This window comes from Cololabis saira, chromosome 12 (assembly GCF_033807715.1).
Source record: "Cololabis saira isolate AMF1-May2022 chromosome 12, fColSai1.1, whole genome shotgun sequence".
Classification (NCBI taxonomy): Eukaryota; Metazoa; Chordata; class Actinopteri; order Beloniformes; family Belonidae; genus Cololabis; species Cololabis saira.
This window is the reverse complement of record NC_084598.1, coordinates 28,044,906-28,072,829: the sequence shown is the minus strand read 5'-3', so window position 1 is coordinate 28,072,829 and position 27,924 is coordinate 28,044,906. Positions and strand designations below refer to the sequence as shown.

The following is a 27,924-nucleotide window of genomic DNA, read 5'->3' as shown; positions in this document are numbered from 1 at the left end:
GACAGCGAGACGGACCAATCAACGCGAAGACGTTGATGACTCATGCGTGAATCAGCCAATAGGCGGCCTCTAAATAGGGAAGCAGGCGGGAGTGGGCGGGGCCTCTCGCCATTTTTCAACCGTGACGCCACACTGCAGGATTTCTGCCCACCGCTCCCATGGATGTATTATAGAAACGCTCCCCGCACCGATGTCGCCGCATGACCGACGACTGACAACGCCTCCTAACGGGCATTAAAAGGTACTGCATCGTCCCTTTAACTCGCAATACATTAAAGCTATAATAACCTGATAGAATCATGAATAGTTTACTGTCAACCAAACACAGGTTCAAGGAGTCTAGATACTGATTTAATCAACAAACTAAACATAAAATAATGTAAAATGTGTACTGTTCTTACAAAAGGAGTTAGAAATTAGGTTTAAATCTAAGCTTTTGAAGTTTTTGTGAATGTTATTTCATTAGTTCAAATAAATTGAGAAATCTGAGGAAAAACACAGCGACGAGTTTTGAAATAATGTCTATCATTTATTTAAATTCAAAATTCTAACTTGCAAAAAAGGTATGTAGTTCAAGGAAATCACCTCCTGTCGAGTTAAGGGCAGTCAAGGTCAGGTGAGGTACAGTGCCATTCGAAGGTAACCATCTGAGGTGAAAACACTCTCAAAAGGTGGCATTTCTGTGAGACATCCTACATTCTCTTATGAAGCCTCACACATTCATGACTTCAGTCCACTGAATTTAACAGGGGAAATGCATCTAAAAATGTTACCCATAACATACTAATCTCTTTCACGTACTAGAAAGATGCTAACTTTAACGATTTGTTCATTTAGATCTTTAAAGGTGAATCTCACATTTAATTTTAAAGCATAAACAGCATAAGTAAGCTAATAATTTTGTGAACGCTTAACCACAATCTTGACAGTGAAAAATCAAGGCAAACAGTTATAACAGAACCTACGGACTCCCAAAAGTATTGTACTGCTCACCACTCTTCCTCAAGTAAATCTTTTAATGAAGCCAAAAGACAGAATGTAGAACAAAATATGAATCATTGAGGGAGATGATCAATTAAGTTACTGTAAAAGGGGTGCTGCTAAACCTGTTTGTTGGAAAGATTTTTATATAACTCCATTGCATCAAACTACTGCTAAATATGTGCAAGTATTTTGATACATACACAAACTCATGACAAAAAGCTTAAAAGTCTTCACTTTATTATGTTTTGCTTTTAGAACCATGATAATGGTTTGAGACAAAAAGGGTAAATGCAAATAAAAATCAAATCAGGTCTCCTCCCCCCCCTCCCAATTCAAAATGTTTTTGTTCTCATTGGTAGTAGTGACATTGAATTCAGGCATTTTGGACAGATCAAATCCCTTCATGATGATTAGCAAGCCAGACATCTGCGACGTGGTTCTTAGAGAAGCCGCCCTCCTCCCTGCTTCTCTCTCATCCAAGCATGGATCCTCTCCTTCAGTTCAGGCACTGTAGAATTAAAAAGATGACGATCAGTAGTTAAAGAATGCATGTTTGGAATCTAACAGGCAGTACATCATCTTCATAATTACTGATGTAAAGAGCCTTCATGAAGGTTACCTGGCTCTAGCATGCTCTCTGTGAGTGGTTGCCTGTTGAATGGGTCAGTGGAGGAGTTGAGCAGGTGGCGCAAGATGATGGCTCTGTCCATGACATTTCCAGAGGGCAGCATAACAGGGTCATTCATAAGTGTGTCCATCAGAGGGTCTGTGGCAAAGCAAATAATTAAAGAGATAAGTAACAGGAATATGAAGCAACAAATATTTATTAGACAATCAAGCGTTACTCTTTTACACTGGCCCCTTTATTTTATTACAGGTAACACTACTGTCAACCTTATCTTCAACTGTCATGTAAAGCTTATAAAGATAGTTAGTTTTCGTTGTACAAATGCAATAACAATGTACATATCAAAAACATAAATTAACATAATATTCAATAAAACCTCATGAAGAGCATTTGATAAAGTGCACCCTTTAATGAAATGTCACACGGCTGTTAAAGTAGGGCTTATGGGTTACAAAAATAAAACCTGGTATGTGAGATTGTAACCACAAAGACAGCTGATACATGCACCTCCTGCATGGCACACTCCCATCAACTGGGGTGGGCTGGTAGGCATATCTGAGAGTCAAAGGAGGAATGCAGACTGCATTCACCTTCTAGATCATATTAAGTCTGTGGTTACAGGATAGCCTTTGCTCTAAGCCAACTATATGATCTGTATGAGCTGCAAAATCTGTTGGAAATGTTTGAAATTCTACGACAATTTTGACTGTCGGTGACTGACCTGGGGTCACACTCAAGTGTCTTTCCCCCCTGAGGACACAGATTCAGTATATTACGAGACTTTAATATGGGGACCACAATTTTCTCCCCATTTACACATCGTTTACTTTATTTAAAGCTTTATTTGTCTACATTATCTGTCAAGTTGGACTTAAGATAAGCAAATAGCCATATGGACCTCCTAATAAAATGGAATTTGAAGTTGAGCTGTCGGATGTTATTATACTGCGACAGAAAGAGAGGATGCAACACTTCTTAATCCACTGCAAGTATGGCGGCCAGATAAGTGTCACATCTGAAAAACGTACCTTTGAACTCATCCGGTGCATCACTGTAGTCCATTTCAGACTGGGAGTTCTTGGCGACTATTTCTTCCACCTTCTCGGATAGCAGCTTGAATTTTTCAATGGCGATAGAAGACTTAATACCAGCTTTCCTCATCTTTGAGATCACTTCCTCAAACAATTCACGACTGTATGACCGCTGCAAAGATGTGGAAAATGAACATTTACTAAGAAATCTTTGAGGATGAGTATTCAGTAGCTCACCGGTAACACACATCGCACATTTTAATATGAACAAAACTGGTAAAATAGAATATTAAATAGAGTGTCACTGATGCTAAATAATTTATAAGATTCTATATGAATTAAATATGTAAGAATTTAAATGCAACTTTGGGTCGATATTTGACTAAAACCAGAACGTGCATTTTGGGAGATGGCTGTGGTGCTGAGGCTGAGTAACACTTGCATAGAGGAAAAGATTATAACTCATGATAACTGCTTCAGCTATTAAAGTTTAGTCTTGAGACAAAACCCATTTGTGATAAAAACGGCCTTCATCAGTACCTACCTGATCATCTGCAATTGCTTTAGCAAAGCGGGCACAATCTAGCTGCAGGTAGATGTCAGTCAGCTGGTCTAAAAGCTTCTTAGGCTCAAAGCCATACTTTTCAGGGTTTTCCACCTTTAGGTCCCGGCATTTGGGCCCACAGAGCTGCTGAAGGTTAAAGTTCAGCATAGCAGCTAAACGAGGCCCGAGCTCCTGTTTAACGAAAAGAGAAAAATAATTCTCATTAGATATCGACTTGATTTAAAATCATGACTTTGAAACTGCAAAATCTGTAGTTGAACAGTGACACTTACAGGCCTGAGGAAAGGCTTCTGAACCTGCTTAGTGAGGATGTGGAACATTTCAACCGTTTCCGTAGCCAGGGCCAGATAGGAGCGAGACACCCGCTCATCCTGAGTCAGCTGGGACTGGCGGCTCTGCTGCTGCTCCTGAAAGGCGGCAGGAAAATATGAGTGATGATGTTTTAATCTGTAACTTATGCACAAATATAACCTCTATATAGAAAACAGACATGGCCATGAGATTTTAAAAACCAGTGCAGAAGTATCCTTTGTGGTCCCTATATTATAGGGAAAAAAGTGCATAAGTATCCATCCTAAAGAATAGTCCTAGCTAGAATAGTTGTTCAGTTCCACAAAAACCTAAATCCAAAGAAAATACAATAGAAACAATGGCAACAGCCAAATTCAAATCAAAGGTTTCTAAACACTTCAGCTGAATGGGCCACGCAGCAGTTACGGATAATACTGGATAATTTAGAACAAAACCCCATAAAGCTGAGCACAAACCCTGGGCAGCTGATCCCACTGCTCCTTATTCTTCATCTCCTCTTGAACTTCGTGGATACGCTTCAGGGACTCAAGGCTCTCATCCAGCAAGAAGGTGGTGTCGTTAATCAGCATGTTGATGTAACGCACAAACTGCTTGCCAGAGCTAGTGGGGAGTGACATTAAAATAAAAAAAATAAAAAGTTTAGTAGCCAATGAGTTAAACCATAATTAATGTATTTCTTCACCAATTGCAAACTCACTTGAACTCCTCCATGAAGGTGCCATGATGAGCAATATTCTGCCAGAGACTCTTGAAGATGGTGCTGATATGGTACCGTATAGTGAATTTATCATAGAACTCGCTGGTAGCACCAGTGTGCTCAACATCTAACCAGAGAAGACAGGAGAAAAAGGATCACAGCTTAGGAGTTGGGAAAAAAAAAGGGTATCATCTGGTCCTAACTGGGGTTTAAAGTACATGCAACTTCAGATGAACCATACCACTTAAAATATTAGAATGCCAAATAAAAACTAAGAAACACAAGAGTTAAAAAAAAAAAAAGTTGTTTTGACGCAGAACCATAACTCAGCCTTAAGAGGAGCAGCATTCCTATGAACGGCATGAACATGCCATGTTTATACAAAGCTGAATCAACACACAGCTGTCGATTCAGCTCTGTGACTGCCTCCGTTTCCAGCGTATTGCCTCGTTTTTGACGCCCCCGATCCACCTCTGCGTTTACTCACAGGAGACCAATGGGCAATGAACACACATCAGTTCCACCTTGAACCAACTGTGTGAGAAGACCAGTTACTTTAAATTATTAATATGTGCATTTGCTTAAAGGGGACCTATTATGGCATCTAATACCTATTTTAAACAGGCCTTGAATGTCTTAAAAACAAGCTTTTGATTGTTTTTGATAAATAAATGAGAAATTCAGCCTCTAAACCATGTCTTTAGCATCCCATTCTCTAACCTCATTCTCTATGTGGGATTCTGAGTGGGCGGGGAGGCTATGATAATGAGGCACTGTGCTGATTGGCTGCCTGAATGACGCGATACACCGCTACGGAAAAAATGGCGGAAGCTCCGGCCGACGGAGTTAGTTGTGGGCGTGGTTTTCACGCATCACGTCCGTCGTTACGTAACGACGGGAGCAGAATCTCAACGGCTTGTAGATCCACATCACGGATGGCTCATCCGGGCGGCTGTACAGACACTGCAGAATTTGGTTGCTTGATTTTCAGCAATACAGTTCTAGATAGACTGGTGTGTGAGATCACTGTCCCGTCACATGTACTAATGTCAGCCAAAGTTTAGCTGTTGAGCAGATGGCCTCACAGTTAACTGGAAAAATTTGGTCTACAGAAGAGTTTGTGATAATTTGATTGAAAGTTATGTGCCCAGGTCCTGCGGTCTGTTGACATTAACTTAAACCTGGATCGTGAGAAAAATAACCGCTTTTCTTAATAAAAACAATTCAAATATACTGTACATAAAATTCACCTGTGTAGAACTTCATGAGAGCAGGGACCAGGTGTTTGACAGACAATGGGTGGTTCTCCATCATTTCTGAGAATCGCTGAGTTCGAGGCTGTACAGCAGGATTGGTGACAAACAACACCTCCACCAACTTGGCGATAAGGTAAGGGTTCCTGATGTAGCTCTGATTGCAGATGAACACCACCAAGAATGTGACAATGTCCCCAATGCACGGCTCATACAAAACCTGTGGGGAGTACCTGGAAGAGAGGAGGTGGTGAAAAGAGCAGGGAATTAAACAAACACGACTGATATTAACTTAAAAAAAAAATCAAATTTGGCTTTTGAATGTAGATATTAATCTATTGTCCAAAAATGGCTATAATGCAGATAAACTACTCTGACATTAAGAATGGGTTTTAAAAGAGTAGATAATTTCTCAGTAGTAACTTGGAACCTTATTAAATTTACAGCAACAGAGACATTGAAGCTCCTGTAACCTGGTGAGGTTTTAGAGAAAATGTAAAAGTATGTCACAGTTAATTTTTTTTAATATGAAAATTATTTTGTACTGTGGCTGTACAGTTTTTAGACAGACAATTGAATTTCTTCAAAAGGGGTATACACTAACTGAATCCATCCTAATTTCCATGTTCACAGGTAAAATGGAATGTGCCATGACAATTTAAAATTGGTGGATCCTGAAATAAAACAAGTGGATGACTTACTGCACAACAAAAAGCAGAAACTCTGCCACATCCTCAATGTAAAACTCAGGCAGAGCAGCAAAGCTTTTGGGAATCTCAGGGTTCAATGGTAGGGTAATGCTGTAAAAAAAAAGAAAAGGAGGAATAAATATACAAATATGTACATGGAACAGAGCACAACAAAACAGACTGAAGAAAAAGATGTCATATTGATTCATTTTATGTCAATATCTCATGACAAACAGCAACATGGCATGTCAGCAGTGCGGTGACTCACTTGGGGTAGGCAGGGTCCACCATGCGAAGAATGAGCTGGATGACGGTGCTGTAAAACTGCAGACATCTGCGGAGCAGGTTCTCATCCAGAAGGCCCACGTCAGCGCAAGCTTTGGCTCGCACTAGTTTCTGACAGGAGAGAGTCACATACGATGAGGATCACACCTTCGTAAATATGATCACCACCAAGTCCTGCAAGCTTCAGCAATAAAAAGACCTTATGAAAGAGCGATAGTGTCATCATGTACATGGTCTTACCTTGAGCTGAGTTTTGCATCGTTTGAGCATTTCTCTGTGGCGACTTGCCAGGGGAGAATCTTTCCATTGGCTCTCACTGTTTTTCAGCTCCTCTACAGTTCTAACATGTGAAACATCACCATTAATACACATAAAATGTAAATATTATAACCAGGAGTGTGCATGCATACCTGTTGAGTTCACGGATGGCCCGCAATCTGCGGATGTAGCGTCTGCAGCCAGGCAGGATGGACAAATGGTGGGTGTGAAGCGTCAAGAAGAAGCACTCGGTGGGGAACTTGGGTTCTGAGAACTTAGTGGGGTCTTCGTCTGTCCATGTTCAGATGAAATTCATTATTCAACATTTTACAGATCACGTTCTATTCAGGTTTTAGAAATTATTCAAACAATAAGGGAAATAGTGAATAGGGGACAGCAGGCTTAACTACTATTTCGAATATTTAACCATGGACTGAAAATAAAGCTCAATCAAAAATGAAAATTATACATGATTGCTGAGTGACTGAATCACTTGATCAGTATTTACCATAAAACTGGTCAAATGTTTTTTCCATGTCAAATAAAAACATTGACTATAAATTAATACAAAATACACCTGCACACTATAAATAAGTCTTCAAGAAAAAGGAAAAAAAAAATGAGTACATGTTATTTTATAACAATTACTTTTTTTTTCCCCCTTCAGAGCTCTGAGTGTTTTATACGTGCACGTTCATTCACGTCAACTTACGCAGTTCGGTTAACCAGCTTTTGAGCTCTTCCATGGTAGCTTTGACACGAGTCTCTTCCAGGCTGACGACAATGCGGCACCGTGGATGGAAAATGTAGAACGGGTCAACCGTTTCCAGCTTGATCTTCATACTAAGCTGCTGCAGCACCCATAAAAAGTTGAGCATGAAGCCATCTGTAGACACCAGCTTGTCGTCGGTCTAAGAGGAACGACATATTTGTTTAGGGGGGGGATTAAAAATGTATGTCGGCTTAAATTTGTTTAAATACATCTTGTTAATGAATGGACACTTTCTTATTGTGTGAATGTGGTTTTCCCAGAAACATCAATTTTAAAAGCAGTGAGATGTGAAGTTCTATACCTGCATCTGGGCTTTCTTCACATTGTAGTTGACTAAACCTGCCATGCAGGTAAGGGCTAACTCGCGCGTTTCTCCATTTAGCAGGATGTTGTGGAGAACCTTGAACATGTCAGACTGACAAAAAAGACAAATGGTTAATGAAATTGTCCTACATGACTGCAATATTTATTTAATTATTTTATACCTGTCATTTCAATGTTAAGACTCACCCTTGCTGACTCCAGGTAGTGCTGCAAAGATTGGCTGACCACTCGCGTGTTCTCCATGGTGATGGCTGGCCCAGAGAAATACTTGTCTCCTACTTTAGTCTAAACCACAGATAATCCTTGCGTTAACATTTTCAGTACACCCAACAATTGCTGCTGATGAAATTACTATTGTTTTTAGTATAATAATATAAGTGTGTAGTGTTAGCCATTTACTATATTGTGTAGGCATGCTCTCAATTCTAAGAGAAATTCAGGCTTTTGTTATGATGTTAAAAAATGAGAATACATTGGAAATGTTTCAAGAACTTTGTGTTTAACATCATGGAAAGTATTTAACTGATCACAGTCAAGCCTCACATCATCTTCAGCAAACACTGAGAGGCTAAAGAACGCCCCAAGGTAGGACAGTCTCTGGACTTCTCTGCCACAACCAGGACTTAGAGGTTTGGGACACCAAAGAGGCAGCGATGTTACCTGCACAGAAGTGTGACAAAGGACAATCTATTGCAATGGAGATACAAACATCTCAGCAGCCTTCAGACATTCATGTCTCAGAAAAAAACAATAACTTACTGTATAGTTACTCTGGGTGGGATCATTTTTGCATCAAGTATTATTTTCTATATGAATTTTTTGGGAGTGCCTTTCATCAAACATTGCCAGAATTAGGAGCATCCCGTCTCAAGACTGATGCAGAAAAATATGAAACTACTGCAATTCCTTATTTTTAAGATGTCCCAGATTTCTACCAAAAGCCTTGCACTGATCTACAATAGTTCTAATCGGGACCAGCAGGGGAGAGCACATTTGTTTAAATTTTAGCTTTAATACCAGCCAATTGATTGATAAATCCTGACCTTCACATGTAAAGCTAATAGTACCATATCATTTCAACAAAGAGCTTTGGTCCAAAACTGCAGACTCACTTTTGATACCTTGAGTTTTTAATATTGAGGAAAAGCGATTGATTATGAGGCTCCTCTTTTGTGGGATCAGCTTTTAGTTTGGGTGTAAATGGCAGACATCTCTCATACCTTTAATCTTATAGTTTTGGCTGACTCTGGTGACTGAGTCATCAATTTTGTTACACAGAGAAAACTATGCCGATGGGTGGGTTTGAATGCTCTTTTGTTCTTTAATATGAATCAATACTTTAAAAGGTCAGAGGGACAGTCTGCTCAGTAAGGAAGAGTGCTTCTATACAGGCAGAAGACAGTCAATGCATCAGTTTTGACTATGACATGCCTGCATTAGTTTCCCTTTTTCTGTTACTGGTATGGCACACAGCCCCCCACAAAAAGATATACCGGTAGTCATGTATTGCTGCCTCCTGGCATTTCATTGGATATTTGCTTATTTTTTTTTTTTTAACTACAGATCATATTCAAAGATTGCACGGGTCGACCTTGTGGTGCAACCAAGTCAGGAAATCTTGTATAAAATGATCACACAAAGCATCTACATAGTTAACCCTGGAACCCTGAACAAGAATCAGATTTGCAGAAAGCAAACAAAAACATGTATATCCATTTTAAAAATCACATGAGAAAGAAAATATAATTAACATGTTATGATGTAGCTTTTACTGCCAAGTAATATACTTACCAAATTGCACACAGGGTGGGTCTTTCCAAACTTAATTTCACAAAGTTCAGCTAATGCCTGTAAAAACAAAAATAACTCAATTTGTTGTTGCAAATAAATCACATAAAGAAGTGTATTTTGTCTCTCTTTCTTCTGTCTAGTAGAAAAATGATCAAGCAAGTCGTCTCCTCATTACAGCCTGATGTATATGAGAACTTGTTGAATGTGAGATCACTTCTATTTCTTGTCTGCTTCAGTTGGAAAAAAGTCTCCTTACCATGAGGGGGAATTTAAAATTGTCACTGTCAAAGGAACATTCCTTCACTGCAAGTGCAAGCCCATGGAGGATGGGAATGAAGATCTGAAAAAGAAAGGAGTAAACATTATGCATACTTTCACAGCTTTCAGAACTCCACTTGTAACTCAAAAGTGTTGCCATTTTTTCATGTACTGTGGAGGCATTCGATCTGTTTCGAAATCTATCTGCTCCTGTATCCTGGCTGGTCCCATCAGAGGTGCTGCCCACCTGTTTGAACACTTCTTCTTCCTGATGGGTAATGCGCACAAGCTCTTGAATAAAGCCATATGGAAGGTTCCGACACAGCAGATAAGGTACCAGCAGAGACTGGTGGAGGGGGCTCCTAGTGAAGGGGGAATGAAGAAAAAGAAAATAAATAACTTGGCTGGTAGTTACTATGGAGACAGAAGGCAAGAAATGAAACCTGCTCAGATTTAACGACAAGGAAGGCAAATAAAAAAGGGAAAAGTTTCTGCTTTTTCTCACCGAGGCTGGGTCAGGGTGCCCTGCAGAACTAGGGCGACATGAGAGATACACTGAGAGCGAATGTTACTGAGAAGCTGGCTGATGTTTGGTTGGCTACACATCTAGAAAAGAGACAAAATGTGAGTGGCAGAGAAGGAAATTATGACTTTAATGAGAAGAAATAGTATATCACAAGTTTTACAGGCATGCTTTCAGATGTTACTAAGAGAAAAAAATATTCTCCTAAAGTTTAGTTACAATTTAAAAATTATAATTCCCTGATAGAATTTATTGAATAGGTTTTTCTTATTCAGTCGGAGATAGAAAAAAAAAAAAAGCATAATCAGAGAGGTTCATGATGGTGAATCATTTCTTTTGGAGCCGTCCGCCTACCTTGGGAGCTTTCCTCTCCTCCATGCCAACACTGTCAAAACGCTCAATGAGGTAGTTCAGCATCTCTGTCTCTTTGCATGCTTCGATGGTGAAGCGATCGCTGGCTGAATCGCTGGGTATTCCTCCTCCACATGCACCAAGACTACAAGCAGGAGGGTAAACACACACACACACACACAAAACAGAAAGAGAGGCTCTTTAAACATCAGAAACCATCACTGCGTAACAAGATGTTCCTTCAGCATCAAACATATTAATTGATCATCAAGCTCAAACCCAAATTTGGACTGTCCTGAAAGAAAAGAAATGCAGCAAAGACAGCCCTGCCTTGATCTCAGCACTTAACTCTAAAAAGAGAAAAGGCATTTACAAGACATCACAATATTCAAGAGCTTGCTTGGAGAAAAACAGCCTGAAGGCAGCATTGGCCTTTACACGTTAACCTGATAAATGCATTGTCTGAGTCGACACCCAAGTGGCTTTAAAACAAAACCTATTAAGTAATATAATGAACTTAGTTATTGGCAGGCAATTACTTATAATGCTCCATAAGCTTCAAGGAAAGCAACACAAGTTAAATTGTTAAATGACCATCCCTTTGATCATGCCAGGCTCTTTTTGTGCCTAAAACAAGACAAGGTGCAAACTGGGCTGAATTAGAATCTTTGTTTCTGTGAACACAGCTTGACATGAAGCAACAGAGTACTTTTCCCTTTGTATGGGGTCACCACAGCAGATTATTGTGCTCTGTATAGTGATCTGGCATGGCTTTTTATGTCAGATGATCTTCTTGATGCAACCCTTCTCGTTTATCGGGGTCTGGGACCAGCACTCTGGATGGCAGGCGCAGTAGAGGCAATGTGAGATTCAGTGTCCTGCCCAGGGCCACTTCGGCATGCAACAGGGATAGAGATTGATCTACAACGGTACTTGGAAAGGAACTGACACTACCCACGTGGGCACAGCCACCAATCACCAATGCACAATTCTAACACTTAGAAACAGATACAGGTCTTGTGCTGTTCTTTGACACACTTGAGACTGAGGAATCCTCAGTGAGGATAATATCTACCTCAAGTCTACACCAGAGATAGCCAACCCTGGTCCTTGAATGCCACTGTCCTGCATGTTTAAGATGTTTCCCGGCTTCAACACACCCGATTCTAATTAACGGTCCTCATTAGCTTGTCATCAACGTCTCGAAAGCTCTGTTGATGACACAGCTACTTGTATCACGGTGTGCTGAAGCAGGGTAGCATCTAAGACATGCAGGACAGTGGCACTCAAGGACCAGCGTTGCCTACCCCTGGTCTACACACTCTTCTGGGGTTCATGGTCTTTCAGAAACAGGGTTGACTGTCTCAATCATAAAAGTAGCACATTTCCTACATAATCTCGTTCTGCATTGTTATTTAATACTTACCTCCATAGTACAGTTTCAACAGTTATAGTAATGGCCTACCATCTAATGACAAAAACACACTGAAATTTCCTTTAGTTTCTTTCATGAGAGAACCCTGGTGTGTCTCTGCACTGTTAGAGGTAAGCTTGATGGACCCACAAGAACATGCAGTAAGCCCATCCTTGAGCAAGCGCTTAGACACACATTAACACACGCTGTGCAGTCGTGTACCTGGACCCGAACTGAACCTGTGAAAAATCTTCCTCCTCCCCAGAATCTTCATCACTGTTGTCCTGAGACATATCAGAAAGGGCAAAAAACAGGAACGACAAGGGGCTGACAGGACAAGAAGATGAAAGAAGTGAGACACAGAATGGGGAAAAGGGTGAAGGATGATGTGCTGGCACAAGGAGACAGAAAGGACCAAAAAAGGTCAAAACAAAAGTGAAATGAAACAAGTTAGAAGGAAAAAGGACAAAGAAGAAAGGAGCAAAAAGGACATTTTGAAGAGACGCATGCTTCCTTGAAGACTACTTCTCCTCATGCATTTTAAATCTTATGTGCAGCTAAAAGCTATGTGGCAATGCCAACATGATAAATGATCTTTGTTAAATGGGTGGGTGAAAATTTATGGTAAAAATTAAGGCACTGGGAAACATTTAGCAACATAATTTGAAAAAAAAATGCCTGCATCTGCAATTTGGCAAATAAAGAAATCTGTGAGAATTAAAGGAACCCCGAGGTATGACTTAAGTGACTTAGTATATTTGTACAGGTTACATACGTTTGACCAAACATTTAGTTTAGACACTCACTTCACACAATTTGGAGTTTCAGAAGAAGTTTAGGTTTTTGTATGCTCATGCTTGCACTCCACACTGGCATGTCAATGACAGATGAGATACCTAGATGGTGGGATCCGGGTACCAAAGGTAGCCTGTTGAGCATTCAATCTCGGAGAAGGAGGCACAACAGGAGACGTTGTGGAGGAAGGCTGGTTGTGAGCCCTAGGTGAACTCAAGGAGAGGGACTGGGGGGAAACTGGCTGCACAGGAACTGGGGTGTTGGGAGGAACAGAGGACCCAGCTGGAGTGGGACATGGGAAACTAAATCCTCTGAGACCTGGGGTAAGTGGGGAAGTGGCTCCAAAGGGACTGGTGACAGAGTACGGTCGATACCGCTGAGAGATGGGCATGGGGGCAGATGGCGGGTTGAGGAATTGCCTCGGAGTGGTGGTAGTGGGTGAACTCGAGGGAACAACAAATGATGGAGTAGGAGGTGTAGAAGGTACTGTGGATGTTGTGGGTGTGGAGAGACATGTGCAAGTCCTCTTGGCTGCATCCAAAGCCATTGGGTGAGGAGTGCTGCAGCCATAAAGACTGTGGACAACATCAATAATGATCATTGGCAAACAATTATCTGGTAACAATGTCTGAAACAAAGCTGTGATTAAAGAAACATTATAAAGACTAGAAAGATAATGTGGCAGCTTCCAGCCCCAAGATAGCAAAGCTTGGATAAAAGCCATCCAACAGCCCTGATGTACCTCTGGGAAATAAAATATCAAAGTACATAATACTGAGTCAAAGTACTTGCCTTGACAGAGAGCTGGCACCAAAGGACCCAGCACTGGGGCCCATTGGACTGCCACCTTGGCTAGAGGGCTGCACCAGCGTCAGATGGTGCTCAGACGATTTTGCTGCAATTGGCTGTGAGGTGGCAGTCAAGCTGGCAAACGGGTTGTGGACACATGACTGGGATGACATCATTAAGACTTCCATCAGTATCTGGCCGATCAGGTCTTTGAAGTCAGAAAATACTGAAGAATAGGGAAACAGAGAAACTGTCAAGTCATCAGATGAAACATTTATGTAAACAAAGTTTATTTTCATTAAGTGCACGGTCATCTTGTGGTGACAGAGGAAAAAAAAAAAAATTCTCAGTGACGTACCATCTTTAGGGTTCTGCTGAAACTCTCCGGCCAGGGAAGGGAGAAAGATGACATCTCTATCCTGCTCCTTCCACGATACACGGAGGATCTTACAGATGAGCTGCAGAGCCTGTTCTTCAGAGACATCCGAGTTTGAACAGGTTTCCTGAGAAACAGAAGAAATGCTTGTTTAGAAGGCACATGACAAAACAGTAAGTACTAACAATACTTGACCAGTGTTTGAGCAAGACATACATTTCCATAATTGAAATGTTTTGTAAAATGCTCATTTGCCTTTACATAAGCACTTGAACGTTAGTTTTCAATGGGTTAAGATAAAAATATGTCAAGATAGGCACAATAGAACTAGGTAAACCAAACAAATTATTTTGAGTAATAGTTTATATAGCCATTTACCTTTTCAGACAAGTTCCTTTTCTCCCTGCGATCACTGTCCTCCACCTCCATGTTCTCTATCCCTGAGTCCACGTCCACCTGGGACATGCTAGAAAAAAAAGAAAGACATCAAAGTATCTCATAAATCTTTGCCTCCTAAAGCAAACAGTCAAATCTGAGTGCTTCATACAAAGTGTCATACTTGATGCATCCCTCTCACAAGAAATCATTAGAATTATTGAAAAAAAAAAATGCCCATCTTCTTAGTACTGTGAAATGGTTAAACTAGAAAGTTGTACAGGTTGAAAGAGAATCCTAGAGAAATGCACACTAGATGGCTCTAAGAGCTCTCTAACAACTGTGGAGGCTGGGGAGCCCCCTGAAGGACAAGATACATCCATTTTACCACAAATAGTAACACCGAAGTGTTCTAATCAACATCTCATTCCTGCTAGACGAATAGGAGAAAATGCAATTTCTTCATTATATATGGGCTCAAAACTACTTATTTCATTCATACATGTCTTACATTGAAAATTGGTTTTAATGTTGTGCTTATACTTTCAACCAGCCACTATGCATTTGCATCATCTGGGTCGGTTCAGAGCAGAATGTCACTATTTACCATACAGATTAATCAGAGATGGTTCGGCTCATAAAAAAGTTCTTGTAGTCTGTGAGCATATTTAGACATGTAGAATCATAGGCCAGTAGTGCCAGAAAGCATACCTCTTTTCACAGGAGGCCGGGTCAATATCCATGCTCTGCGATCGGGACAAACTCTGGGACTGAGTTTCAAGGCTGTTGGAGGGGGAGCTGGAGAGCGAACTCACACCCTCGCTGCTTTGACTGCCATATGCCACTCCTGCAATAGCACAAAGTAAGGATCAAATATCTCTGAAGCGCAAGAAAAATGTCAATATGACACAGATGTGTTTGAATACTATCAAGTGTTGAGCATTTTTCTGCATTGTTATCGTGGCTCTGGCTTTAAGTCAGATTCTACGAGTTAGAATCTAAGATTATTTACCTTGCCCCTCATCCATATACAGTACATTTAGAATGTGATAGATTTTACAAGGGTAATAAAAGTCTGGGCCACTGAAATATTGATGATCACCTTTTCCATTGAGATAACATGCTACATTAAAAACAGTGTTGTGCCAGCCACTTCAAAAATGAAGAATCTAATTTCATACTCACTACTAAAGGCTGAGTTATCACTATGCGTCAAAACGACGCCGTGCCTACGGCGTGTGGTACGCGTCGACGCGTACCACACGCGTCACTGACGCCGTCACTGACACGTACTTCCCAAAAATTGTAACTACGTGTCGAGGCGACGCAGACCAAACGCAGGCCGAGAGGCCGGTTTCCGGTTTGAAGCAGTCGTGAACTTTCAGCGCTCTTTTCTTTGCGTATGTTTGATTTTTTTTGTTTTTGTTTTTTGCACAATAGTTGTCCTTATCTCTTTGATTCACTGTGACCGGAAAAGTCGGATAAACCATTCAGAAAAAGATCTACTGCACCGCTGCGAAATAGAGTGACGGAGAAGTCCGAAGGGTTCACGACGACGTCACGGTGCCGCAACTTAACATTCAGAAGATCAAGAAGGATGTCTGCATTTGTTCTAAGGTAAATCGGCTTCAATACTTTTAACTCTGCGAACTTGACCTAAAATTATTAGATAATCATTATGAAGCAACACAGCCTTCACCTCAGATAAGTTAGCTAGCTCGCCCTTACATGAGTCAACAGTAACTGCCAGTGGCGTAGTGAGTTTACCTTGTATGGAGCTAGCGAGCAACAAATGCAAAGTTATAACCTTTGTGGTCTTGGATAGCTAGCAGTGTCATATCTTCAAATAACTTTAGACCTAGTGCTAGAAGGCTGAGTACATCTAAAGTTATAAATTGCTATACATTCCGATCTACTATTTGCTGTAAAGCAGTAAAAGTGAAGTGAGACTTTCCAAATTAAACTAATTAAAAGTTAATTAATGATTAGGCTTCTCCCACTTGTACGGTGATCTGCCAAATCCAATTTAATCTCATTAGCAACAGCATCTATTTTAAGATTTTGTACATAACCCTTCATGACATATCCAAGTCCCATCTGAATCCTCCTTGACAAAAGGTGGTCCTTTTATGTCCAAAAATGTGTCTAAAGCATCTAAAGACAAGATTTTTACACAGCCAGTCATCACTTTAAAACCAAACGTTCTCGACAGATTGTCCACATTAGCACCTGTGACAAAGGGGAATGGTACTTACTGAAGGATCAGTTCAGTTCAATTCAGATATAACATGATTAAGCTGCTATTTCAAGTTTCAAACTTCGTGCGAACACTATTGATTAAGGAAGACGGATATATTAAGTCACAATGACCAAAGTTTTTTCTTTTTTTTTTTATGTTTGGCTTGTGTGCCATACAACTGAGATGATTAAGACACTACAATTGTATACACAAAGCATGTCTATGAAAATATACAAAAAAAAACATCAGTTAAAATATACCATTAGCCACCAAAGGCTGTCCACATAGTGACAGGAACATCTGTGACTACCAACAAACAATGCCAGGAAAATGTCACTGAATTCATACAAGGCTCTACAGTGTATTTTCTAGAGCCGTGCATGTATGAAAGCCTTCATTCCCCTTTCTGTCCAGCAGGGCCTACTCTTTGTGTCAAACTGGAACACTGGTTATCACAGGCTGTTGATATCATTCATGTGGATGATTGATGTCAGCTGTTAAAATAATGTCAAATATTTTTTTCTTCTCCACAGTCTTATCTTACAACCAATGCTGTTCATCAATAACTTCACAGAAAACATGCCACAAGCTAATTTAAGAGATAGAATAGGGTTATGCAACACCTAACTGTAGACCATGATTTCTTACCAGAGATGCCCATGGGGGACGTGGCAGGGGTACCACTGTGGACATTGAACCCCAATGACTGAGCGCCAGCTGGTGGCACAGCTTGGAGAGCGACACCTGAGGGTCCAGGGAGGGGTCCAGGTGGAGTCTCTCTCTGTGGGGAGGTCAGGGGTGTGCTGAAAGGGGTGCTGGGTTGTGATGTCTGTCCTCCTGCCAGTCGTGCCAGCCGCCTTCTACGAATCTTAGTAAAACAGCAGAATATTAATTCAAAAAAACATTTAGCAATTTATACGGCTTACAAATTGTTGTAATGTTCATCACTGGTTAGACTTTTTAAAAATACTGGCCTGGGTGAATAAGAAAATCCAGGTTATAAATAAATGTTGCATATTTGATTATTATTCCCACTTTACTTTTTGTCACAACAAAGTCTATTGAAATTTTACTAATTGTTTATATTGTATCTTTTGCTTCTACCTCATTCAAGTAGTCACCTTCAAAAAAAAAGTGTGCCAGTCTTTCTTTCGTTGGTTTATTTATGTAAATATAAAGGGACAGTGGGTTGCAAAAAGTTGGAACACAGGGTATCAGTAGGAAAAATCTCATTCAGTTTAACACATTTTGCACTTAAAGCACTACAACAATTGCGGTTGTGAATTTTAGTAGTTTACCCATTTCAACTCTAGCCTGGCCAGCAAACCTAATTATTTTCCTCTACGGATCTGTAGTTCATTAGGCCTATGTATTCAGGTGGATCACAATGCAGAAACACCTATGGAATGATGATAAAATCATCTGAATGATATCTGACTGGATTTGACCTGCTGAGAGAAGATTGTCACTGTCCTGAGTGTCTCCTGTTGCCATCAGAAGACTCAGCAGCAGCAGCAGTGACATTTCCTGGTTTAATGTTTCCAGGTCCAGCGCAGCACACATTTGGTCATTGAACACTTTTAGTGATTCAACCTTCACATGCTTCTAAAAGGTCTTTGAAGTCTTGGCACTACTAGTGCTCTCAGGGTACCTGCTGTTACATTAGTCTGTCAGATGCAATAGTTTTGAGTGTATTTTGAGTAAAAAGTAACTTGTGGTAATTTGCAGCTCTCACTGTATCTTTCCCGGATAATATGTGCAGTCAGTCAGTTAAGTGACACTTGCTCCTGTTCAGCACCTCTTTAAACATTACTTTATTCATCTCCAAAAGGGAAATTAAATTATTTAAAACTGCCTAGAAGTTTAAAGCCTGGTGTTTGATTAACTTCATGGGCATAATATCACATGTAACTTGAAGTTTTGGTGGTACTAATTGGCTATATAGTGCTGTTCTTGTTGTGACTCAAGGGTTTTGGTTTAACTGCTATGTCATGTGTCAGATTTCTTATGCTCATTTAGGTTGTTGAGATGTCCTTTCAAGAGATGAAGTGGTCCTTCAATAACAAGTTTCAAGCTAGTTCTTTTCTGCAGACCAGGTAAAATCTTTCCTTGTTCCGGCTTCACAATCAGGTTGAACTTCCAAGTTTAGCTCTGAATTCAATTAAAAAATGCTGTGGTTTAGGTAGCACTGTGTTAAACTGGAGTTAAGTTGGTGACATCCTGACACTCCGTGGAAACATGGCATCATTTTTGCAATCATTTCTACACCTAACTAGGTTGTCGTTTAGCAGTAGATTGAGCTGAAATATGTCTGCAAATCCCTTAAACTAATACAAGTAACTAGTGCTAAATGATAAAAGAATGAGGCTAATTTAACAGTATGTTTTTCCTGAGAGGCGCCATTTTAAACATCTTAACATTTTATTTCGGAAAGTGATCCTATCTATTGTCAATTCATAACGCATTGCAAGAGGTTTTATCACCGATTTATATCTTAAAGTATTGATAATTTCTCGATTTACTCTGGCTGCAATATCACATTAAATAGTGTTATTCTATGTATTTATCAAAACGTTAAGAACTACTTGTTAGCTTTGAATTTTCCACTGTACAAAATTACCATTACTTCTACTTTTTCAAAACATATGGATTTGTTTGGTTTTCTCTGGGGCTGTCAATTCTAAAGTTCAGAAAATATCCTCAAGTTAGAGCTTGTTCAGACTTGGTTTGTTGCCTTCCAAATCTGCTGCATGTCTGAACAAAAGATGTACAGTACCTGAGTTCACCAAGTCAGAAGATATGACTCATTTTACGTATTGATCAAATGTTCACAAAAGTTTAATGAACATAAAACCAGGTTTCAAGTTAATCTCAAAGAAATTCATACTCTTAAATTGAGAATTTGTATGCGAAGACCCACATTCATTTTAATTTTATTTGAGGACAATGTAAACAGTTACTGTAGTTTCTCCATAGTAACAGTTTGTTTGTTTGTTTACTCAACATGTGCACTAATCATTGCAGTAATCATTAATACATGATTGATTCATTATTTTTTATAAATACTGACTGTTGTGATTTTTTTGGATTGCCTACTTAGTATAGAGGTTCCATTTGGGTACAAATAGGTAATTACTACAGTAAAACTGAACTTTAAAAAAGGTCTAATACGTTAGATATTGGGGTAAAAACTGCATTTAAAAAGTAAGTTCATGATAGTGTGGTTTTAAAACAGTCAGAGCTTTTATTAATTTAAAAGAGATCCAGAATAATTAATATTAAGTTATTCAGAGTTAAGTAAAAGAACTCAGAAGCCATCCTCTCATTTACCTATACAACAAGAGGACCGCTACACAGTGAAAAAAAAAAAAAAAACAGTATTCATGTCATTTAAACGACTTTTAAAAGCAATTTCCTTTACATACATATCTTTATTTCGGTCTTGTACACGTTTTTTACAAAACAAAATGAAAAAGTAAAATAAACATTGCTTTTGCCAAAAAGGTGTACGCTGAAGCCGTAGCTTATAGGCCAGGGGTGTCCAAAGTCGGTCCTCGAGGGCCGGTGTCCTGCATGTTTTAGTTGTTTCCCTGTATCAACACACCTGATTCTAATTAACGGTCGTCACCACCTTGATATCAAAGTCTGGATAGTTCTGTTGATGACCAAGCTCCTTGTATCGGTTTGATAAAAAAAAGGGACACATCTAAAACATGCACGACACCGGCCCTCGAGGACAGACTTTGGACACCCCTGTTATAGTGCCTACCCTTTTTATGATCAGCTTAAATATGAAACATTAGCATTAATCCGTGGAAACAAACAAAGCATAAATAAGACAAAAAATAAATAAGACAAAATATAAAATTGACGTTTCACATTCTAGAATGTTTTTGATAATATACTTTATAGTGTTTTATATTTATTTACAATATTTTCTTTAGACATTTTCTTAAACTTGAAGATAGAACTGCACATTTTTAGGTCGTTGTCACAACTATTCCATATTTATCTTGCCTTAATTGATGTACATCTCTTTTTAATATTTGTTCTTGCTGTACTCATCTCAAACATGAGTTTCCCCCTCAGGTCATAGCGGGTTTCTTTTATTTGGAACAAGTCCTGAATGCAGTTTGGAAGCAGTTTCTGCTGGGCTTTAAAGGCAAATAAAACAGTTTTCTGCTCTACTATATCATGGAATTTTAGAGTATTATATTTAATAAAGAGATTATTTGTTGGTTCATAATAGTCAGATCTATTAATTATCCTAAAGCTATTTTCTGTAATAAGAAAATAGGCTTTATATTTGTTTTATAGGGGTTACCCCATACCTCCACACAATAAGTCATGTATGGAACTATGAGTGAGTTATAAATCAAAAACTGGGCTCTTTGACAGAAGATATCATTTGTTTTACTTAATATTGCAAGGGTTTTAGACATTTTTGATTTTACACTATTTATATATAACATACTGCAACATTTTGAACAATACTTAATTTCAACAATAACGATATATTTTTAACAGCAGCAGAAACTTGATAACACGCTAAACTGAGCGTTAATCTCGCAGCTACATGAGAGTACCGCGGTTGAATTGGTTTGATATTGGATATTATGAATTCAACACCCATAAAACTTGTGATACATACCACTGATTTTGGTCAATCCACTTGTGATGTGTTCATGGTCATCTAGACTATATATCACAAAACAGTAATTATTAAAAAAATCATATAAAAAAAAATCATATATATGGGCTGATTTAATGTGGTTTAATGAATTCAACACCCATAGAACTTGTGATACATACCACTGATTTTGGTCATGATTGCTTGTGATGTGTTCATGGTCATCTAGACTATATATCACAAGAGAGTAATTATTATAAAATCATATTATGGGCTGATTTAATGAGGTTTAATGAATTCAACACCCATAAAACAATCAGTGTTATGTATCACAAGTTTTATGGGTGTTGAATTCATTAAACCACATTAAATCAGCCCATATATATGATTTTTCATATGATTTTTTAATAATTACTGTTTTGTGATATGTAGTCTAGATGACCATGAACACATCACAAGTGGTTTGACTAAAATCAGTGGTATGTATCACAAGTTTTATGGGTGTTGAATGTCAAATATCGAATATCAAACCAATTCAACCGCGGTACGTGGATTTATGTTGTATTTAAGGGGAATATCCCAGAGAAAAATGGTGGCCCGGTATTTTATGTTCATATTTTATTTCTGCTGAGTCGCCTCGCAGGCACAACAACGTTAGCACGTCGGTAGCTACAATACCGCAAGAATCAGATCAAGAAAGCAAAGTTTGGAAGAAAAAGCAAAGAGAAAGAGAAAGTCATGATAATCCAGGACGCAGAAAGTGAAGTCATTTTCACCGACATGTATCTGCTCGTGTTAGCAGCTCCGGCTAGGAAAAAAAAGAAACGCTACAGTCACGGTCAAAATAAAAAATAAACACCCACCATCGATCTGGTTTATGTATTAGGAATACTTTTAAGCAATTATTTTACTGTTAGGATTGCCGTGGTTGGTTTATACAGAATTGATCCGTAATTGTATTTCTTGCATTTAAAGCTTGTGTTTCCATATGTAGCAACTCTGGAAGCAAAACCCCCACTAACGGCGAGGAAGAGCATGTCCACACCTTAAAACGACACGACACTGAAATAAATGATACTCTGCAGTAAATTTGAGGTGTTTTTGTCAGCGTCACCTTACCTCATCTGCGCTTAACTCCTCCATCCTCGCAGCTAAGTTGGCTAACTACTCGCCAGCCAGAGCCCGCTAGCTCGCTGCTGTTACCACTAAAAATGCATAGTCTAAGTCGGTCCAACAAATGCGTGTCAGTCGTGATTGTCCTCTGTATAAAAACTACGACGCGGATAAGCGGAGGCTGGCGAGATACGGTCCCCCCAAAACGCCTCCCGTTTTCTAGTTTTCTACCGAGAATGAAACAAAAAGAAAAGTAGCTAGCTATTATACGTCAAAATACAACAGCGGCCATTTTGGTTCTACACCGCGTCACGTGATTTTAGCGACCAATCAGAGATCGAGGAGCAGCGAGAACACTGTGTCGCAGTGGAGAAAATAATAGTCTTAATAACAATAAAAAAAATTCAACTAGGGAAGAGTATGAGGGCCACTGAAGAAAGAAAAAAAAATACAATTGTACAGATTTTTTTTTTCTTCAGTGTCCCTTTTTTCATTTGTACAGACTCACATCCGACACTTTAAAAACCCCATAGTGTACATTTCTGTCTATATTGTTCATTTCTGTTTATACATTTTATCTGTCATCTGTCATCCTACGTCACTTTTTGTAAAGATTCATATCTGGCACTTTTTAATCCTTATATTGTACATTTCTGTTTATTTCTGTTTATACATTTTACTTTATTCTATCTCTTATTTTATCTCCATATACTTGTTTGCTTTTATATTTCTATTTTTATGTTTACTTTTACTGTATTGCACCAATCACCACAACAAATTCCTTGTGTGTGTTAACAAACTTGGCAATAAACCCCCTTTCTGATTCTGATTCTGATTCGGATTCTGATTCTAATACGATCAGTAGTCGAGTTTTAAAAAGAAAATCAGGGGGGATGGTGGATTTTATCATATGGGGACAGATAATTTGTGTTGATTACAAATAATGTACTGTATACAAATAGCACTGACCAAAACACCTGCAGAAATACTGCAGGAATGACATAGCAGCAGTTAAATGCAGCCTTCTGTAAGCTTTAAATATCCACTGGGCTTACATCAAATACATCAAAACACAACAATAAAAAACTGTTTTCTGAACTTATCAATATGCCTCTGTCCTTCACGGGATAAGTAAAATGGATCACTGCAAAAACTCAAAATCTTAACAAGAATATTTGTCTTATTTCTAGTTAAAATGTCTAATTTTAGTAAAAAAAATCTCATTACACTTAAAACAAGACTCATCACTGGAAAAAAACAACATTTTTCACCTGTTTCAAGTAGATTTTCACTTGAAATAAGTAGAAAAATCTGCCAATGGAACAAGATTTTTTTGCTTGTAATAATAAGATAAATCTTGTCCCACTGGCAGATTTGCCTACTTATTTCAAGTGAAAATGTACTTGAAACTGGTGAAAATTGTCAAATAAGTTGTTTTTCTGGTGTTATTTTTCTGGTGATGACTCTAAATGTTGAAATAGCAGTAATACCACATTCATTGATGAAATGACATAAGGAATGGAAAGGGGGGATGGCAGTTTTACAGGGGGGATGATTTTGACCATTTTTATTTCAGGGGGGATGCCACCCCCCCTCATCCCCCCTCAACTCGAGTACTGGATACGATAGAACAGGTAAGTTCTATCGTTTGCCGTCATTGTGTAATGCACAATTTACCACTGTAATGCATTGCACATGAGAGCAGATGAAATTGCTTAATGTGGTATTAAACTTGATTTTAACATGAACATAACGGAACTTCCTTTTTTGGTTACTGTGCATGTTGTATTTTTTTTTTAACAAAGACTTCATTTGAGTTACAGTTTTGCTTTGTTTTATTTTTTTATTTAATCGGCAAGGCAAGTTTATTATAATACCTGCAACAGAAAAAAACAACTTAAATCCCAAATTTGACCCTATATAAAGAAAAAAATAAATAAATTAGCTAAATATGGTTTAGCCCTAAATGTGTAATTATGCGCATAATGTAGGTACTTGCAATTTACTGCATTTGGTATATTTTACACTTTAACCTCCTCTTCACTAAATGTATTATTGTTGTTATTTTTATAAAACAGTTTTTGTCTGAAAGGTGTCGTTACTTCACAAATTAAGATTTTGACATATAGAACTTAGGATATTTTGAGTGATCTGGAATGAGTGGTTAACTGTGAAAACAAAAACAAAAAAGTTAATTGTTTAAGTAATTAGCTTTTATGCTAAAATGCAAACATGGTTGCTTGGTGTTTAACACTGTTGCCTCACGTCAAAAAGGTTCCTGCTTATATTCCCAGCAGTGTCTTTCTGTGCAGTGTTTATTGTGTTTATTGCCGATACTCTGGCTTCGTTCTGCCCTCCAGAACATATCTGTCAGGTTACTTGGGGATTCTAAATTACCCTTAGGAGTAAATGTGATCACCACAGGCCACATGTTTGTCTACAATTAGCTCTGTGATGGATTTGTGACCTGTCCATCATGTACCCCTGCCTCGTTTCTAAAAAGAACCAGAATGTATTCCAGCAGATCTCTGTGACCCTGAATAGGAAGAAGCAGGTATAAATAATGGATAGATGGAAAGTGCAAACATTTCTCAGTTCCAACTTTGTTTTAAAATGTTTTTTGTGTGTTCACTGTTACTTTCATAATATTACCTCAATAGATCGTCTGCATACTTCTTCCATCACTTCTTAAACGTATACTGCTCTACTTTGAGTTGTTCTGATGCATTTTTCATGAATAAAGCTTGAGCTCACGGCTGCACTGAGTTGTATCCAGCAGTCTGTGTGGACCTCAATAAAAGGATTAGGGCACAGGGCCCAATTACGGTACAGTAAATATATGCGCCACATTTACTGCATACAATATCCAGGAAAAGCCGTTTTATACTAGTCATTACTCATAACAGTTGCAGACACATTCACAAGTGATGGGTGACATGAGTGGGGAATAACAGTTGACTATGATGATATCAAATCCATTTTATTTCACAAAATTCACAAAAACCCTTTTTACAGATCTATTTTACAATGGGTATACCTGTTATAGCATATTTACAACTGGTGTAGCCAAATTTAACACAGACACCTTTTTTTCCACTGCTAAGTGAAAGGAGCTATACAAATCCATTACTAATCTATGTATTTATGTTTTTATTTCCTTACTTAGTGGTGAGACCAGCACCACCAAGCAGCAATATCAGACAACAATAATGCAATGCTGCCATCTACTGGCGTAAACTCATATCTGTACAGACTTTCTGTCGACCTGAGTGTTGGAGTCACTACAGAAGAAAAAAAATACCGTAGACTCCTATTTTAGAGTTGTTATGTTCTTCAGGTTTGTCCGTGATGGATGTGACACATAACGTCCTCCATCACTGGTTGACCTCTCCAGTAATACACCTCCTCTTCCACTTCACTCACTAATGTTCTTCTTGAACACCTGCTTGCACACTTCTCCCTCACAATACAGCTCCTGGGGAAAACAAATCAGATAAAACATTTCATCATCAGTTTTTGTAAGGCAGAGAAAAAGGATTGAATATGTTCAAAACCTTTAGTATTATCCATTCCAGCTATTCCTACCAGGTGGAGCTTCTCATCTTCAATCCAATGAGTCCAGCCCCGGTTCTTCTTCTCCCCAATTTGTGTGGACACTAGTTTATTCCCCTCCCATGTCACCAGCGACTACACAGATGGGAGAGCAGTGACAGAGTGTAAATTACAACACTTGACAGTTCTGATGACACACACTGCCTATTTAACACGTATTATTCTTGTTAAACAAAGAGTTCTTGTTATGGACAATAAGGACCACGAGCTCCACCCAGCTTTTCTCTGAAAAACTATCCATTGATCACACTCACTTTTACGTGTCTGTTGTCCAGTCCCTGGGTGAACTCTTCAAACTCTTGGTCCAGTTTGAAGGAGATGGCATAGTTTCTAAAGGCGCTGGTGGTTTTGATGACGTACTGGTCCCCTTGCTGTTCGATCACCTTCCTCATCTTCAGCTTCAGAGCAATCTTTCGTGTGTAGAGGCTGATACCTGGAATAGTGTATGCAAAATTTTGCATGACAGTATAAGGACATGGAGATATTATAGGTCTTTCAATATTTACATTTATTATATCATATTTGTGGGTTACAGAATACTGGAGGTACTTACCAAGTGCAATCATGTAGCTTTCAAAGTTGACACTGCTGATCATGTCCCAGTTGCCACAGATGCTGGCAGGCATATTGATCAGGCTTTGGTCCTTAGCGTGGGTAAAATGTAATCCTCAGCCTGTGGGGCTGTTGTAGAGCCCAGAGACTGGGACAATGCTCTTTTTGAAAAAGAAAAGTGAACTTATAGGGTGGGTGTGTCATCAGCTCTTTAACTGTCTCCTGAACATCGTGTGAGGATGAGGGAGGCGCTCTCATCAGTGCGAGCTAAATGGGAAGCCAAACGTGTCAGACAGGTTTCACTACACATCTCGCTGATGAACTTTTCAAATTTCACCTCAAGTGTTACATAATGAAGAGGAAAACTATAATGGGCCACTTGCTTACATGCAGAGGTGTCGAGTAAAGAAGTACAAATACTTTGTTACCTTACTTAAGTAGAAATTTTGGTTATCTATACTTCACTGGAGTAATTATTTTTACTCCTTACATTTTCACGCAATTATCTGTACGTTTTACTCCTTACATTTTAAAAACAGCCTCGTTACTCTATTTCATTTCAGCCTTTAGAAAAAAACTATCCAGTTAAATTGCACCGTCCGGATAGAGTGAATTTGGTTGTGGTTGTTTCAGATTTTCTTGTCCAGTTTTGTTCTTACATCCGTTCCCTCAGATTCCTGCAACTAAACTTGGATGTACATTCCAATAAAGGTTAGGATAAATGATAACATGCCTCTGAAGTTTGACTTTTTGCACCATTACAATACTTATAGGCAACTAGTCATCATATGTTCTGCTCTCTGAAACACATGTTAATGCTCAATAGTACACATATATGGTTCTTTAATATACTTGCATTATACTAAGATGCATTCATTTTCAATGGCTTTTGTCCTTAATGGCTTTTCCCCCCCTTACATTACTTTTACTTTTATACTTTAAGTAGTTTTGAAACCAGTACTTTTATACTTTTACTTGAGTAAAACACTTGAGTTGATACTTCAACTTCTACAGGAGTATTTTTAAACTGTAGTATCTATACTTCTACCTGAGTAATGAATGTGAATACTTTTGACACCTCTGCTTACATGAAATGGTTTGCTAATTGATGTTTTGAAAATTATATTAAAAAAAAAACATGAGCAAGCAGATTGAAATAAATGTACTCAAATCACCCGATGAGCAAAACTAATCCGTGTTTAAATGACTGAGCGAGATGGAACGTGTTTCAATTGTGCAAATACAAACTGTGCAAAACAACTCCTCCCAGCCTCAAACTAGTCTCACACCTCTTCTTTTACTTTTGTT

General features: G+C 38.8%; 2 protein-coding genes across 3 annotated transcripts; both read right to left on the bottom strand.

Moving 5' to 3' along the window:
• Nucleotides 1-516: 516 nt before the first annotated feature.
• On the bottom strand, nt 517-22,743 carry ube4b (ubiquitination factor E4B, UFD2 homolog (S. cerevisiae)). 2 transcript variants are annotated; one of them, XM_061736360.1, is made up of 29 exons: nt 22,459-22,743; nt 17,358-17,577; nt 15,182-15,317; nt 14,474-14,561; nt 14,078-14,222; nt 13,723-13,945; nt 13,032-13,505; nt 12,358-12,462; nt 10,725-10,866; nt 10,353-10,453; nt 10,095-10,209; nt 9,846-9,929; nt 9,590-9,646; nt 8,342-8,458; nt 7,985-8,083; nt 7,776-7,889; nt 7,415-7,613; nt 6,855-6,993; nt 6,685-6,784; nt 6,428-6,555; nt 6,172-6,270; nt 5,468-5,703; nt 4,218-4,344; nt 3,976-4,120; nt 3,481-3,615; nt 3,188-3,379; nt 2,641-2,815; nt 1,604-1,750; nt 517-1,492 (listed from the first exon to the last, which is right to left on the bottom strand). In XM_061736360.1, exons 1-29 carry the CDS (start codon nt 22,480-22,482, stop codon nt 1,425-1,427), a joined length of 4,134 nt encoding a protein of 1,377 aa, XP_061592344.1. In that variant the 5' UTR covers nt 22,483-22,743; the 3' UTR covers nt 517-1,424. The 2 variants fall into 2 exon arrangements, with proteins under 2 accessions (XP_061592344.1, XP_061592345.1); XM_061736361.1 differs by lacking the exons at nt 12,358-12,462; nt 13,032-13,505.
• Nucleotides 22,744-25,447: 2,704 nt separating this feature from the next.
• On the bottom strand, nt 25,448-26,756 carry rbp7a (retinol binding protein 7a, cellular). Its single transcript, XM_061736359.1, has 4 exons — nt 26,618-26,756; nt 26,319-26,497; nt 26,038-26,139; nt 25,448-25,927 (listed from the first exon to the last, which is right to left on the bottom strand). The coding sequence occupies exons 1-4, from the start codon at nt 26,688-26,690 to the stop codon at nt 25,868-25,870; spliced, it is 414 nt and encodes a 137-aa protein (XP_061592343.1). The 5' UTR covers nt 26,691-26,756; the 3' UTR covers nt 25,448-25,867.
• Nucleotides 26,757-27,924: the final 1,168 nt, after the last annotated feature.